At 39.5% G+C, this 15,166-nt stretch overlaps 1 protein-coding gene across 10 annotated transcripts; it reads right to left on the minus strand.

Annotated features, from left to right (window-relative positions):
• Window positions 1-4,685: 4,685 nt before the first annotated feature.
• On the minus strand, window positions 4,686-14,749 carry ube2q1 (ubiquitin-conjugating enzyme E2Q family member 1). Of its 10 annotated transcripts, none has more exons than XM_043233593.1 (13): window positions 13,925-14,726; window positions 12,578-12,682; window positions 10,383-10,487; window positions 9,307-9,363; window positions 9,026-9,181; window positions 8,254-8,338; window positions 8,129-8,189; window positions 7,962-8,052; window positions 7,279-7,337; window positions 7,051-7,099; window positions 6,643-6,738; window positions 6,438-6,504; window positions 4,686-5,529 (listed from the first exon to the last, which is right to left on the minus strand). In XM_043233593.1, the coding sequence occupies exons 1-13, from the start codon at window positions 14,081-14,083 to the stop codon at window positions 5,498-5,500; spliced, it is 1,122 nt and encodes a 373-aa protein (XP_043089528.1). In that variant the 5' UTR covers window positions 14,084-14,726; the 3' UTR covers window positions 4,686-5,497. The 10 variants fall into 10 exon arrangements, with proteins under 10 accessions (XP_043089528.1, XP_043089529.1, XP_043089524.1 ...); XM_043233594.1 differs by having other exon boundaries at window positions 9,026-9,178; window positions 13,925-14,720; XM_043233589.1 differs by having other exon boundaries at window positions 10,365-10,487; window positions 13,925-14,720.
• Between the last annotated feature and the right edge of the window lie 417 nt (window positions 14,750-15,166).

Genomic DNA, 15,166 nt, shown 5'->3' on the forward strand with positions numbered 1-15,166 from the left:
AGGTTTTTTCTGCCCTGTTTGTAGTAATGCACACTGAATCCTGTGAATAATGTGATGAATTCAGTCTAATTCTTTTGGAACAATCTGTTCTCAATAACTCACATTAACTTATAGAGTGAGCGTAATTTCTGTAAAGCAGAAGGTATTATCAGGCCCGTGATGAGAAGAGCACCGTTATCTGAACAGATGGAAATCAGAGTCCTGCTGCGAGCTGACCGACCGGACACAGATCACACAGAGACATGTTTTCATCAAATAATAATACAGTGCTTGCACTTTCAGGGAAATACACCAAGCAGCAGTTTACAGCATCTCTATTCTAAAAAAAGTGCAGTTTTTACATAATTTAAAACATTGCTCTTAGGTGAATAGTACATATCCAGTGCAAGCTGAATGTTATGTTTTCAGACAGTATAGGACTTCAGTATGTAATTTCATAACTGCATAAGTTACTTACTGCTGAAATTGAGTTCATTTAACTTGAGTTTACCTGACTCAAATTTTTAAGTTGTTTCAACAAAAGTTAGTTCAACAAACTAATTGCAGCAACATGTTCTGCATTAGTTCTAAGTGTTCAGATTGGCTATACAAGTAATTTCAACTTAAACTGACTTAAATCATCAACACGCCCCAAACTCAAAAGGGTCACGCCCCTATTTTGATAACTCCGCCCCACACATACGCTACGTAACCCGGGCAACGATTAGTTCTGTGAAACAAAGCAGAACCCATGTTATACCGTGTCTACACGAGAGGAGAGTGGAGAGACAAAACACTATAGAAGTCATTATAATCAGTGATGTTTACACCGGACACGAGAAAAATCTGACAGAAAACGGCTGCTGAGTTCTATTAGCTGGGAAGCTGAGATATTCACACTGGTCCTATCTCTGGCCATATTGTTCTGCAGACAGTTTCCTCTTTTGTTTATCTGTCCGTCACTCGGCTCTCCTCCACGCATCATCAGCAGACACGCCCCTTGCTGCTGATTGGCTACGAGTTTGTTTCTGCAATCTGCCCGACGGTTTTGAAAAAACTCTTACCCTCCCTTTAATTTGACAATTTAATATGGACAGTCATGCTGGATTTCAGTGTTTTTATAGTTTACAAGTACGTCACGTGTGCTTTAGTGTTATTCAAAATAAGTGAACTTCTTCAAAACACAGAAAGATTATTAAAACAATAATGATATAACATGCACTTCAAACATTTCAGTTTAACACAAAGGTCTTCTTTTAAAAGTCCAGGCATGTTCTACCTCTCTGTTGAGGACTTCCTCCCTGAATCCAGGCGTTCCTCAGGGTTCTGTTCTCGGACCTTCACTGTTTATGACTTATATTTTAGCACTGGGTCAGACTGAACAGCGTCGAGGCTTTATCTGTCATTTCTATGCAGATAACAGTCAGATTATCATATTTATATTGACATTCTCCTTCTACCGACATTGACCAAATTCCTGTTTGTGTGCAAGAAATAAAAGCATGGCTCACACTTAAAATGCTCTTAATACGGATAAACCTGAGGTGGTTTCTGCTTACCTTTAAAGCTTTGCTCGGTTTGCTTCGGTTGTATTCTAGTGATTTTCTTGACGTTATCTCAACACACCGGATGCTTACTGTCAAGTGCCCTTGAGCTCAGTAAAGGCACCACTTCTATATAAAACCTATTACTATGAAGAATAAGTCACGAAAGTGGTTCTATGTTCAAGTAACTCACAATATCTGTGTTTATTGAATATTAGCGATGAATCTAAATGGAGTTTCATGACTGAGAGGGACGTGGAAACAGATTTCTGGGTGAGTGTATATCAGAAAAGCTCTGTATCACTAAAGGTCAGACAGATTCTCTGCTCTTATTTCCCGCTGGACGTCCAGAGCCGACTTCTGAGCTCATTGAGGGACTTCTGTTATAACTCTATTAATGCGGCTCGTTCCATCAATCAGGGTCAGATCTGAGCGGCTCTGACCCGAATCACTGGATCAGGTTTGCACTTATGCACTCCACGGCCCTTTATTACCCACAATGCATCTCTGGTTTCAGGGGAAATGGGCTGATATCCGGGATCAACAGCGAGGTGAAGGAACCGCAGATAAACCACAGAAGCACAGCTAAGTGCTCAGCAACGGCTTTGGGATGTAGTGTGTGTGTGTGTGTGTGTGTGTGTGCGGATGAGGAATGAGACGCGGCCGACCACAGATATCGAACGAGAATGACAACAATCCGTCAGAAAATCTGCTGCGTGTCTAAAAGCTCTGTCCCCGGCTCTTCTGAGCGCCGTCGTCATCTCTCTCTCCTCCTCATCAGCGAACATTAACACATTAACGGTAATAAATGAGCAAATCCATTACAGGAGCCTCTGCATATAGATAGCCTACTTATGAGAGCTCCGCTCATTAGCATAACCTGCAGGGGACGCTGGGTAATTACCAACCCAGACGGCAAACCGGCCAATTACACGACTGCAGAGCCCGCGACCAAGACCTCGGGATGTTTGTACATCCTCGTGCTGGACTGGACCTTTAAGAGATGCTCTCATGACTCTTTCTTTACACGCTTAAGCAGGCTTTTAAAAAGTGACCTCTGTGGTAGATGTCAAGCATGTTTTAACAATCTTCGTCGTGTTTTAAAGAGGTTCTTATGCTGAGGTGTTGACTAACATCCTAAAGCGCTGTATTATTAGATTTTCGATATCTGAACTTTAAACGCAATACATTGCACAAGTTGTAATTACAAAGTAATAGCAGTATATAACAGAAGAGTCATTAAAGTATATTTAGATGTTGTTACTTTCAGCAGTAACTATAAAAAACAAATAGTGACAACAGAAGATTACCAGCACTTACTATTATAATAATAATTTATGCAAATTTAATAATTACATGCAAATAACCCTAAACCAAACCCTAAATCTAACTATATAGTTAAATAATATTACTCAGTACTTAAGTGTGTAACTACACTGTAACAGACACCTTAAAACTGTAAAGATGGACTGAAGTCAATGTACCATAGATTTCAGCTAACTGTATTAAATATACATTTAAACTATGATGCGGTTATTTCATTGTAAATAAATGACATACAAAGACTCTGAACTGCAATATTATATATTTCTTGTGTACTCTATATATAGAGTCTATAATTCAAAGTAAAGTACATCTTTGATTTTTTCTTCAGACAAGGACCTATTCATTCATTTTAAACATTTCTGCTGCATCTGATGAACCTGGACTAGTTTTGTAGTGCATTGTACATTTATTGTATATTAATAGTTATTTTAAGCTTAAGTCTTAAAGTGAGGACAAGTCTTAACTAAACCCATGAACACATCAGGTGATAAACTCTTTCAGCGTTTCGTTGCAAGCTTTCACAAATCTATTAACCCACTCCTAGAAGAAATAAAGAGCGTGTGATGAGTTTATTGATCATATTTCAACATTTCAGCATCAGTGATGTATGATTTAATCTGCTCTTCTGTCCAATTCGGGCTCAAATAATGAACATGCAGCTCATAGAAGCAGCGTCCTGACAGCTTCGAATCAATTCATGCTGGTTTTCACTAAGTCCTTCCTGTCAGGATAGAAACTCAACGCAGCAGTCCTCGGAGGAAAATGAAAGATTGAGCACATATTGAGTGAAACCTGCGTTTGAGAGAAACGGCACTAAAGATGTGGACATTGCATCAATACAGACTGCTTTTATTTTCAGCTAGTTATATATTAAAGAGATTTTATATACACGGAAAACATCTACTTTAACATTTAAACTGCGTCAAAAAATCAAAAATGTCAAAATATGGGTGGGATAATGTTCCATCATCATTCAGGGACAGATTTATGTAAAAGAAACGACTCTTATTTTGACCTGTACTTACTAAAACACACAAAGATGAAGAGATCATACTGAAGGCTACATTTTAAATGATTCAGTTTAACATGAGAGTACTTTATATATCCGCAGCCTGAACAGAGCACACTTTATTGTGTCTGAATGTGAAGGAATGAGCCGTTGATATCAATCTTCAGCTCTTCAGCTCTCACTTCATGTTCTTCCTCTTTCTCTGTCAGATACTAAAAATAAATATGAAGCACGCGACTAAATCCTGATGACGACGTTCATGAGCTGATGACGCCACCTGCTGGACACAGACGTCACAGCTCTAGAACTCCAGACAAAACATGCAACACACATTATATACTACATACACACACATATGTATGCATTATAGTATTATAACTTAAAATCAATACGCATTTATTTCTGGTTTGGTTTGTTTGACCTCTCCTCACGAATGACTGAAATTAAAATCTTACATCTTTTTTTTCTGTAGCTCTAGAACTCCAGGGATGACACAAAACATGCAATTTAGAAACATGAAGCAAGTTAAAAATCTGAACTAAAACACAAAATCATTAAAATTATATTACATACACATGTGTATGTATGCATATGTATGTATTATAACTAAAAATCAATATGTATTTATTTCTGGTTTGTTCCACTTCTCCTCACGAATGAATTTAAATCTTACATTTTTTTTTCTATTTTCTTTCTGTGCAACAAAAACGTTCCCATTGCTCACAATTATGACTAAAATTATAGAGAAGGAAAGCAATGCAAATTAATTTTTCCGTTCCGTAAAAGCCGTTCTCACTCGAGATTAAACACACTTAACGACACTCACGTATTTCTTAAAATTCTTTATTCATAAACTTGATGCAAGTTTACAAATTGTACTGTACATGGTCAAAATTACACTTACAATGGGAAAAAAACAAAACAAAACAAAAAAAAAACCAAAAAAGCAATAAAAGCGAAGCATGCTGACAGTGAGGAGGCGTCTCCATCAAACTCTCCAGCGCCTGAACGGACAGAAACAGACCGGTCACTGCTCACACCAGACGCTCGGAGCCCGGACAACATCTGACGACTCAAACTATGGCTTGATGTCTTTATTTCTGGAATTCAGCTCTAATTAAACATCGGAGGATTCTGAAGAAAGCAGCGGATGGATCTTGAGCGGAGGAGAAGAAGGATATTCACACACAAGAAGGGCTGTTTTCATGTGTTCAGATCCACCTCTGATTAAACCAATCCTGGAGACGACGGAGGAACACTGACTTCTGCTCAGTCGCTTCCTTCTTCCTCCTTTTTAAGGCATTATTGCTTTCTGGGAGACTGCAGGGCTTCGATGAACAGACAGTTCTGCTGGATGAAGCGCTTCGTTCACCCTGGACTCGATGGAGGACTTCTGACCGGCCGCGCTAAAAACAAGCAAAAACGAGAGGAGGAACGCTGCAGAAGACCAGGCTCTTGGCATCGCTCTGCTGGAATCATGGCATCGTCTGAGATGATGGAGGAACTTCAGAGGGTCAAACTTCCAGCCTTTTTACCTCGCGGAGAAAGAAAAGTGTGAGAAGGATCGGCTCCGGTTAAAAACGAGGGATGAGAGGAGAAGCGGTGACAGAAAGATGTCCATCTGAAGAGACTCTGGGATCTAGCCGTCCTCTTTGGGAGGTGTGTACCAGCCTGTGAGAGACACACACACACACACACACACACACACACACACAGAGACACACACACACACCAGAATCGCGTGCGTGCACACACACATACACACACACCCAGATGCGCGCACACACACACACACACACCCAGATGCGCGCACACACACGCGCACACACGCACACACAGACGCACACACACACACACACACAGACACGTTAATACAGAAAACACTCGCTCTGGAAACTTCATACACAGAGAGACCTTTCTCACTAAACACTATAATCATAATATTTTATCGTCTTATCAGAAGGAATGGGATTTAATTAGATTCATGACTGCTGATCTATGAAACCTACATGTTTATTACCAAACAACCGTTTTATTTGCTGAAACTTTCAGAAAAAAAAACAAAAAAAACGTTTGATTGTTGATTCATCAACGTGACGTTCATGTTTATCAACAAAAATCAATTTTATATTTAAAAAAATATATAGATATTAATAAATGAAAAGTTTTTAACACTAATGTAATTTCATGGATAATTTTAGTGTTTTGACGCCTAACAGTGCTTCATACACACAACAGTCTTTTTTAATGCTTGCATCTCTTAAAAATAAAAAAATGCATTGTGTATTTTGAGGACCTTAAAGCATTAATAAACCCAGAACAGAACCAGATGAATAACGAGGGTCACGAAATGGACCACAAATCAAATCTATCATGAAGTAGATAATTACTCAATAAAACTATACTCTTCATCACGTCACGCTCTTTAAAAGCCACACACGACTGTCTGGTATTAATAAAACTCGTTAAATCAGATGATCTTCAGCGAACCTTTGATGAAATGGAAGTATCTAAACATGGCAGGTTTAGGAAACCCAGTTATGAAGAATAATTAGAGGAGTGAAGCGTGCCGTTCTTACCGTTCTTCTCGTGGATCTGCACCAGGGATTTATACGACTGCTGCGCTCGGGCAAGATTGTACTGATTCTGAAAACAGCACCATGAGAGACAGGCTTCATTCACAGGGATGTTCCTTCTAGTCTGTGCAGCTAAACTGTAATCAGCTACTTGCTTTTAAAAAACAAGAGCAACTTCACCAGACAAACACGAGCAGAGCGCTTTTACCTTATTGGCTCCAAACTGCACTCTGGCTTTTCCTTTGACTAAAGTGGCATTGATCTGCATGATGACAGACTCTATGGAATAGGCACTGCTCCAGCCCTGAGAGAACACACACACACACACACACACACACACACACACACACACACACACACACACACACACACACACACACACACACACACACACACACACACGCGTGAGACGAGAGCAAGCCTCTCACACACTCCAACACCAGCAGCATCTTCACAGACAGCAGCACAAACACAGGAGCTCCATGCCTTTTGAAAACACTGAATATTTAGCGTCTCCTTGCATATCATGAGACAGTGTACATTAGGGACGAATGCATGAACCGTAAGATGAGTGTCGGTCAGAAGAAAGCTGCAGACCTCATGACCTCAAACACACCTGTTTAGTGAGCAGCTCCATACACAGAGCTCCTCCGCCGAGAACATACCTGAAATAACAGAAGAGCCGGTTAACCAGGTTATGAGAACATCTCATCCCTTCATGAGCTGGACTAGAGCAGCGGGTGTGTGAGACGTCAATGAAAACAGTGATAGACACGAGCTACGCTTTACTAGGGAATACAACACAACACAGCTAACGGCAGAAATAAAGACCCTGAAGTCTTACCCTCCAGACAGGACAGGAGAAACGACGCGAGCAAACGGAGGATCGAACGGGAAATTATCCTGCAGACAGAGAACAGAGGCTTTATTATAGGAGACAAACCTAGAGATCTTTCCTTCAGGCCATCTTCTTGTGTTCATGAACAGACGATTAGTTAAAATAAAAAAAAAAAAAAACAACTAAATATTTTGACTTTTGTACAATAAATCAAGCCACAAAAACTCTCCTCCTTAACTAGTACCATGAACTAAACCTTAAAAATAGAATGAAATAAAAAAATCTATTAAGAATAAATCAAATTAACTAATATGTTGGACGAAAAACAAACAAAAATCTAATACACTTTCCCAGAATAATTGTTCATGTGTCCAAAATTGGTCCACTGTAGCTTTAAATATCTATCCTATCTATAGACAGCTGTCAAATGATTAATCACTTCCAGAATAAATACATACATATACATTATATTTATATTTACACACACTTCAAATGAATGACTCGTGTAATTATAAATACACAGGTATATATATAAAAAAAATATATACTGTATGTGCATACTTGTGTGTATATGTATAAAACACACACAATATTCTATTCCTTGCCTTTCTATACATCTATATCCTTCTAGATAAAATGAAAGCCGATGTAATTGTGTTGCTATATTTCCGTGGTCTGGTCTCGCTCACTTTATAGGAGAAGTTGAGGAGGATGTAGTCCATGCCTTCCTTTTCTTTCAGCACCTGAAGGTCACTGTGAAGAGGACTGTCTGGATCCACGCTGAACACAAGAGCAGCACAAACACCTTCAGCTTTCTGCTCACCTCACCAACCCCACACCACCGAGGAGCTCTTACGTTCTCAGCTTGACGTGCCACTCGTACAGGCTGTCGTTGACCAGCTCCACGGAGTAGATGCCTGCAGAAGAGACTGATCAGAACAAACCCGGCGGGACGCGGCGCTCATTCAGACTCACACTCACCGTTCTTATAACTCTGAGAGCGGTAGATCTCCCTGAGCTCCTTCATCAGGCGATCCGACGCTTGAACCGAGCCAGACACGGCGCCCTACAGGACCCGAGAGAACACACCCATCACAATAAACACCTCATCCCAAAGAAAAGCTTGAAATGCTGACAAATTACAGAAATGTGTAGCGTTACTGATTATGATATTATCTTTATTGAATCATATCTTCAGTCTTCACGTGTCCTTTAATGTGAGAGTTCATGTGAAGAAGTCCAGATTAAAATACAAAACCCAAGGTTTAACTTGTTTTTGAGTGAACTGACTCCTTTAGAAATACTGTGATGTCCTTTGTTTGGTAACAGACTAAAACGATCATTATTATTATTTTAATTGACCGATTAAATGTAAGAATTCGACTCGAAAGATGCACCATTAGAAAAAAATGGCTTCATAAATTAAAAATGGCCATAAAAAAGGTCTTTTTAAACTTATTGGAAATTGTAATGTGAACCGATCACCACAGAATATGAAGAAATATCAAAAACTGTCCACTGTACGGACTTAAAATGATTCACAACGAAGACAGACATGACGCTTTATTTTTTTGGCTAGTAGAAATTATGAATATTAACTTAGTTTAGTCTCCAAACTGGCCAAAGTGAAAAGGTTTATTCTAATCCCGGTATGCATGCATTATATTAGATTACAGTATATGCCTGAATAACACAAAAACACAGGAGCCTGTATCTGACCCTATCCGCCCCAAACACAAGGAAGTCACCTTACCGAGTGAGCACTTACATTCAAGTGGTCCTGCCGCTGGTTCTTGCGGATCTTCTCCAGGATGGCCAGGTTCTCCTTCTCAATCCCATCATCCTCAGACTTCTTCCCATCCACCGGCTCCTCCTCTTTCATCTCGTAGTGTTCCAGATCAATGTCCTGCTGACACACACACACACACACGCACACACACACACACACACACACACACACACACACACGAGAGTGAGACGTCCAGGACCTCACAGAAGACATGAGTGAACTGATAATAGCTAACAGATAAGAACCTCTCCCATCTCTTCTTCCTCTTCCTCCTCTGACGTGACCTCATCTGTCGTTCCAAGCTACGGGAGAAAACATGCATTAAAAAAACACCTCAAAATACAACAACTTCATCTTCTCAAACAACCGTGATCATATCGAAAGCTTCCATCCCGATCCTGACCGACATTCAGAAAGGAGCCCCTTAATAGTGTGCACTGAGAAGAGCGTGTGCTCAGGAGAGACCGAGACGCTTTCTCCTTCACTGCCACAAACTTGACCGCTCTTGTGGACGTGTTCTGAGTGACTTACGCCAGGTAAACACCACGCTAACCAGCTAGTTAGTGTCATGTAAGTCCTAGCGTGGTTGGTAACGGTTCACTGAGCATGGACCAAACGCTAACACACACTTATTAGCGTGGTCGAGGATCCTGCCTAAATGAGCATTCACCCTTAAAAGCAGTCTTTGTTGAGCTCAGAGGAAGCACTTATCAATATTAGCTCATCTTTAAAATGTTAAATGCTTTATTTTTTGTAATCAGTGTCTAAACACTTGCATCTCTGTGAAACGTCACCCTTTTGGGTTAGAAATCAAGACATAAAAACACACTTTGAGGTTTTGTGGCTGGAGTTTAGAAAATGAGATTTTTAGTAATCGTGGAAGGAAAGGTCTATCAAATTTTTAATAAGTGATACTGTGACAGGATGTTAGTTATATGAAATATGAACTGTAAATAAATTATCTTTACTGTAAACAAACTTTTTTAATATGTTTTTTTTAATGCTTTCACAATAATCTGTGCGTCTTCAAAAAGACACAGATCTTAGGTCTGTCTTCCAAAGAGTTCAGGAAAGACAACCTCGTTATAACGAACATTAATAAACTAGTGTTCTGTTTTATAGCCTCAAAAGAGTTTGTATCCCGGGGGAAAATAAGGCACATTTGTGAAAAACAAAAATGGCACATTTGTGTTTTCCGAGTCCCAGTAGTATGGAAAATTATGAATTTATGGCAACAAATGAATTTTCCCGATTGCCCGTTTGTGGTCTTGTCCCTACAGGGTGAGGAAGGTTGAGCGTTCACCTTCCTGTCCTGACTGACCGGTCCAGCAGGAAGAGGCTGGTCCAGCATCTCTACATCCGGGTGCTGGGGGAGATTATAGAGCCGGCACAGATCACAGATCAGCCTCTTCAGCTGCTGCAGGAGCTGGAACACACACACACACGTTACACAGAGCAGGGACAGAAACTACACAGAAAATCAAATACTCAAATACTTAGTGTTGAAGCTGACCTCTGACCTGATGAATTTGCTCTGAACAGACCCAATCAGTGTCATGAAGAGTTAATAAGCAGCTCAAGCTCTGGTTACACATGATCCTCGGCTCAGGTGCTTGGACAGAACACCATCTATCAATCCCTTTTATTTATAAAGTGCTTTTAACTGTACTGATTCTATCAAAGCACTGGACACCGCAACAGAAGCTGATTTCACTTGTAATTAATATCTGACAGAAAACGAGTAAGACTTTAAGAGAAGGAAGAGAGCAGCTGATTCTTCTACTGAACTCATTTCATCAAGGAGGCTTTATATTAAAAGCCAGACATTTAGTGTTTCAAAAGATTTCTATTTTAAATAAATGCCGTTCTGAACTTTCTGTTCATCTGTGAATCCTGAAACATAAAACATGTCATGGTCTTCAACACTGATAATAACCAAAAGTGTTTTTATATATATATATATATATATATATATATATAAATATAAATATCATTATATATATATATCATATATATATATATATATATATATATAATATGTTATATATATTTATATCTATATATATATAAATAAATAAAAAAATGTAATTATAAACACTCAGGGGTTTAATGCATGTACATGGGTAACATTCTTCTTTTCACTCACACACACAGACACACACATCACACACAATGATGTCAAATAGAATAAAACATGGATTGTCAAAAACACTAACATTTTGGGTCTCTTTTGCAGCGTCAGAAGGTGTAGACACAAGGATGACAGACTGAGAGTTTCTTGATAAACACAGAGTTTAGATGATTGTGTTTTAACTCTCACACACAGACACACACACACACACAATCTATTATAGATGTCAAATAGAGAGACAGAGGAAACATGGATTGTCAAAAAACTATTAACCATCTGAGGCGTACTCCATCGGTCCGAGCTCACTCAGTAGTGCTCACTCACATTACACCAATTAGTGTGTTGAAGCTCTAGACGACAAGGATGACAGACTGCTAATTTCTTGATAAACACAGAGTCCTGATGATTGCTCTGCTTTTAATCAGATCACACACACACACACACACACACACACACAGTATTTACTATTACTGGAAATGTGCAAATGTAAATATTAAATCTGTCAAACAATAAATAAAAGTTCTTATTTAGAGGAAAGCATTGAGGATATTTCTAAATGCATGCATATATATATATATACTATATATAATATATATATATATATATATATATATATATATATATATATATATATATATATATATTCACACACACACACTCATGGCTATGGAGTCATGAATGCATGATAAATAAACAGTATCCTCACATATTTATGCAAATGAAAACAATACTTTGAATGTGATTCATTGTTTGACAGCAGAAATAAATATATTGTTTCTTGACAATTAAACTCTAAAAAGAGTATTGACCTCTTAGTTTAGGATCCTATGAAATACATCTTTTACCCTGAACTCTGTTTTTGGTGTTTTCTGGATTCTGAGTCACATGATTACATGCATATTAAAATTAAATGGTGTCTAATGTAATGAATAAACAGAACTTCCACGATCTTTTAAACTGTAATCAAATTAAAGCGCTGAATTGCATTTATATATGTGTGTCAAATAAGCTCTGAATTAAAGCAGATTTATAAATCATACCATTGTTGCATGACATTCATTAAAAATTATATTGATCATTTTGAATAGTAGTAGTAGTGGAGTATATTTCAATTTAGTGCCATGTCAGCATCTTTGTGGCAAAAAATAAATAAAAATACAAGTAAATACAATTAAAAAAAAATACAAACTTATACTAAACCGGAGTGAGTTTGTTAGTTTGCTGCATGCACTGAAAGCAGGACTGTCCAATAAAACATGTTTAACTCTTTTGAGAACTAGGTTTTAGTTAACACTGTGATCATTTCTAGAGGATAAACGTTGGATCTCTTTCTGTTTTAAGTTGTAGAGCGCGTCTCTCCCTTCAGAGGACAGAAGAGTAGTTACCAGCGTGCTGCCCCTCCGGACCTCCTCCAGCCGCTCCAGCACCTGAGTCAGGCTCGGGTCATCCGAGTCCACGAACCATATGGGCGGCGTCGACGGGTAAGACTCCTGAAACACCAGAGGCCAGGGAACGGTTACCCACGATGCACAGCGACACCGCTCTCCTGCTTAATGCGTGGGGTTTATTCACGAAAGCAAAATAAATTCATGTTTAAGGACACAACGTCACTCTCCCACTTCTTTCGTAGTTTTCATTTACTGTAAGTTGCACAACGGTCACAGAACGACATAATCACCAACCGGCTCCAAAAACACCTGCAATGAAAGACGTCCCTCAAATCACGCGTGTCCGGTGTGAACATGTTCTACATAAACTGACCCGACGGATTTACATCTGCTTAAAACGCTCTAATATTTCATTTAAATGTACATCGTGCACATTACGTTCAACCTTCTCATTCAGTGCCTCAGTAACGGCTCCTCTGCAGTGAATGGGTGCCGTCAGAAAGCACTATCACGTATTTCAAGATCGTTTTCATCTTTTGTCTTCTCCAGATGCTAACTGTTTTATCATCGCTGTCATGTTTTTATCTGACGGCACCCATTCACTTCCATTACGGAGACAAACCCGCCTTAATCTTGGACGGTCAGCTAATTTCCATTTCTGGCTTACCTTTACCTTGATAATATTTATTGTTAAACCTGACAGCGTGCACCAAGTCAGCTGCTAGACAGGAAGTGATGCGAACTTAAAACCAAGTGTGCTTCCAACCCGGCTCAGGAGAAATTAAAATGATAAATACACAATTACACTAGTAATAAAAAAAACATTACATCATAAAAAGCGATTGCTTTTGTCTTTTTTTTTGTTTTTGAATCCTACATCACAGTGATATTTCACCCGCATGTATAACACGTCTAAACATACACCTGCTTTCAGGGAGGTCCCCTGCAGGAGGATGACCCTAAGCAGTCTTAATAGTGTGCACACTGTGCTCGCGTGTCAGCTGCTGGAGTCTGACGTCAGCGTCGCTCTCACGCAACAGAAAATGGCATCCGGAAATTAAGAAAACAAGCCTTGAAACAAGACGCCAGAACTGGGTCAATAATGGACACCGAAGTGCGCACTTTCTGTCCTAGTGTCCCCTCACAGCCCGACCCCGTCCCCCACAGACCCTCGATAAACACACCGCGCCGGTCAGCCCAATCTAACCGGAGAGCCGCTTTAGATGACTAGCGTTAGTTCTCAGCTGACTCGAGACCTAGTGTGCTGCCTACCGAGGGCTCACCGCCGGCCCCGTGTTTTGAGGGGCTCCCGCGGCGCGTGCGGCCGCCTCCTCTCCGTCTTACCGTGATGTTGCAGTGAATGATGAGCAGCTGGTCTCCGGTAACGTTAAACTGGCAGCTCAGCTCGTCCGGTTTCCAGTCGAGGATCCTGAAGCGCTCGTGGTTCGGATCAAAAATGGACTCCAGAAACTTCAGCTCGGCCTTCAGTCCCGAAACCGACATCTTCCTCTACTCATCTCCGGAGGGAGAGAAGAGAAAACGGAGAGAGAGAGAGATGGACAAAAGAAGAAGAGGTGCGCGCTCGCGATCTTTTCCGCCTGTGTTTTCGTGGATGTCAACGCAGAAGAAGAGCTCCTGAGGCAGCGCGCGCGGCTCCCATGGGCTCCCCGGGTCTCTGCTGCTCGGTCGGGTCGCTTCAGGGCGCAGATCTGGGGGTATTGTGTCAGAAATGTGGATGTGAGCGCAGGATGCGTGTGTACGGCTGAGCGGAAGCTGTTTTTCTCCGGGGTTTAAAGATGGAGGCGCGCGTGGAGGACCCGCTATCCCGGCATGCACCGCGCCCGCGAGAACGCGTCACAAAACTTTGTTTTGAATCGCGTTCGAGTTTTAAGGCTTTCGAAATAAATTCGTGACGTTTTATTTTGACAGCAGTTTATATAAAACATATTATGGACACGCAATTAATACATTTAAACTAAGAAAAGTAAAACAAAGATTTCACGGTTTTTTTATTACGTCACGGAAAAAATATTATTTAAAAATCGTATCCATTTCTATTTACCATAATCATATAGCCTAATTAATTCTGTGTATGATAATTATTGCCCACAGACACACACGCGTAATAATATTTGGCATCTCTTTAAGTATACAGCCTTTATGTATCGAGTCATATTTGTGTTATTTATTTGAAACTTAATTATGATCGTGGTTTATCTAAAATAAGTGTTTGTCTAACATTCAAAAACATTCAAAAATGGTTATTTCCATGTTTATTCATTCTAAACGCAGTGAATGAATTTATTAATAGTAGTAATTAAATAATAATTACTAAAATAATAATAATACCTAATAGAATAATGAATATTTGAAAAGGACAATTACAGAATATAATAAATATGTAAGATTGTACATAGTCTACTAAAAACAGGAAATATGACAATGAATTAATAAAATAATGAATAATTAAACTAAATAATTAACTAAAAATAATATAGATTATTATTATAGATAGAAGATAGATAGATAATGATAGATGCATTTGAAAACACGAGTCTCACACAGATCTGATCCTGATATATTTTA

This window comes from Puntigrus tetrazona, unplaced genomic scaffold (assembly GCF_018831695.1).
Source record: "Puntigrus tetrazona isolate hp1 unplaced genomic scaffold, ASM1883169v1 S000000896, whole genome shotgun sequence".
Taxonomy (NCBI): domain Eukaryota; kingdom Metazoa; phylum Chordata; class Actinopteri; order Cypriniformes; family Cyprinidae; genus Puntigrus; species Puntigrus tetrazona.

What these genes read in the sequence shown, in the direction of transcription:
- ube2q1 (XM_043233589.1), bottom strand. Translation starts at nt 14,083, where the DNA reads ATGTCGGTTTCGGGACTGAAGGCCGAGCTGAAGTTTCTGGAGTCCATT. An exon ending in TGGCACGTCAAGCTGAGAAC is followed by an intron (nt 8,053 to 8,128) that starts GTAAGAGCTCCT and finishes TCTTGTGTTCAG; the next exon opens with CGTGGATCCAGACAGTCCTC. An exon ending in GCAGATCCACGAGAAGAACG is followed by an intron (nt 5,530 to 6,437) that starts GTAAGAACGGCA and finishes TGTCTCTCACAG; the next exon opens with GCTGGTACACACCTCCCAAA.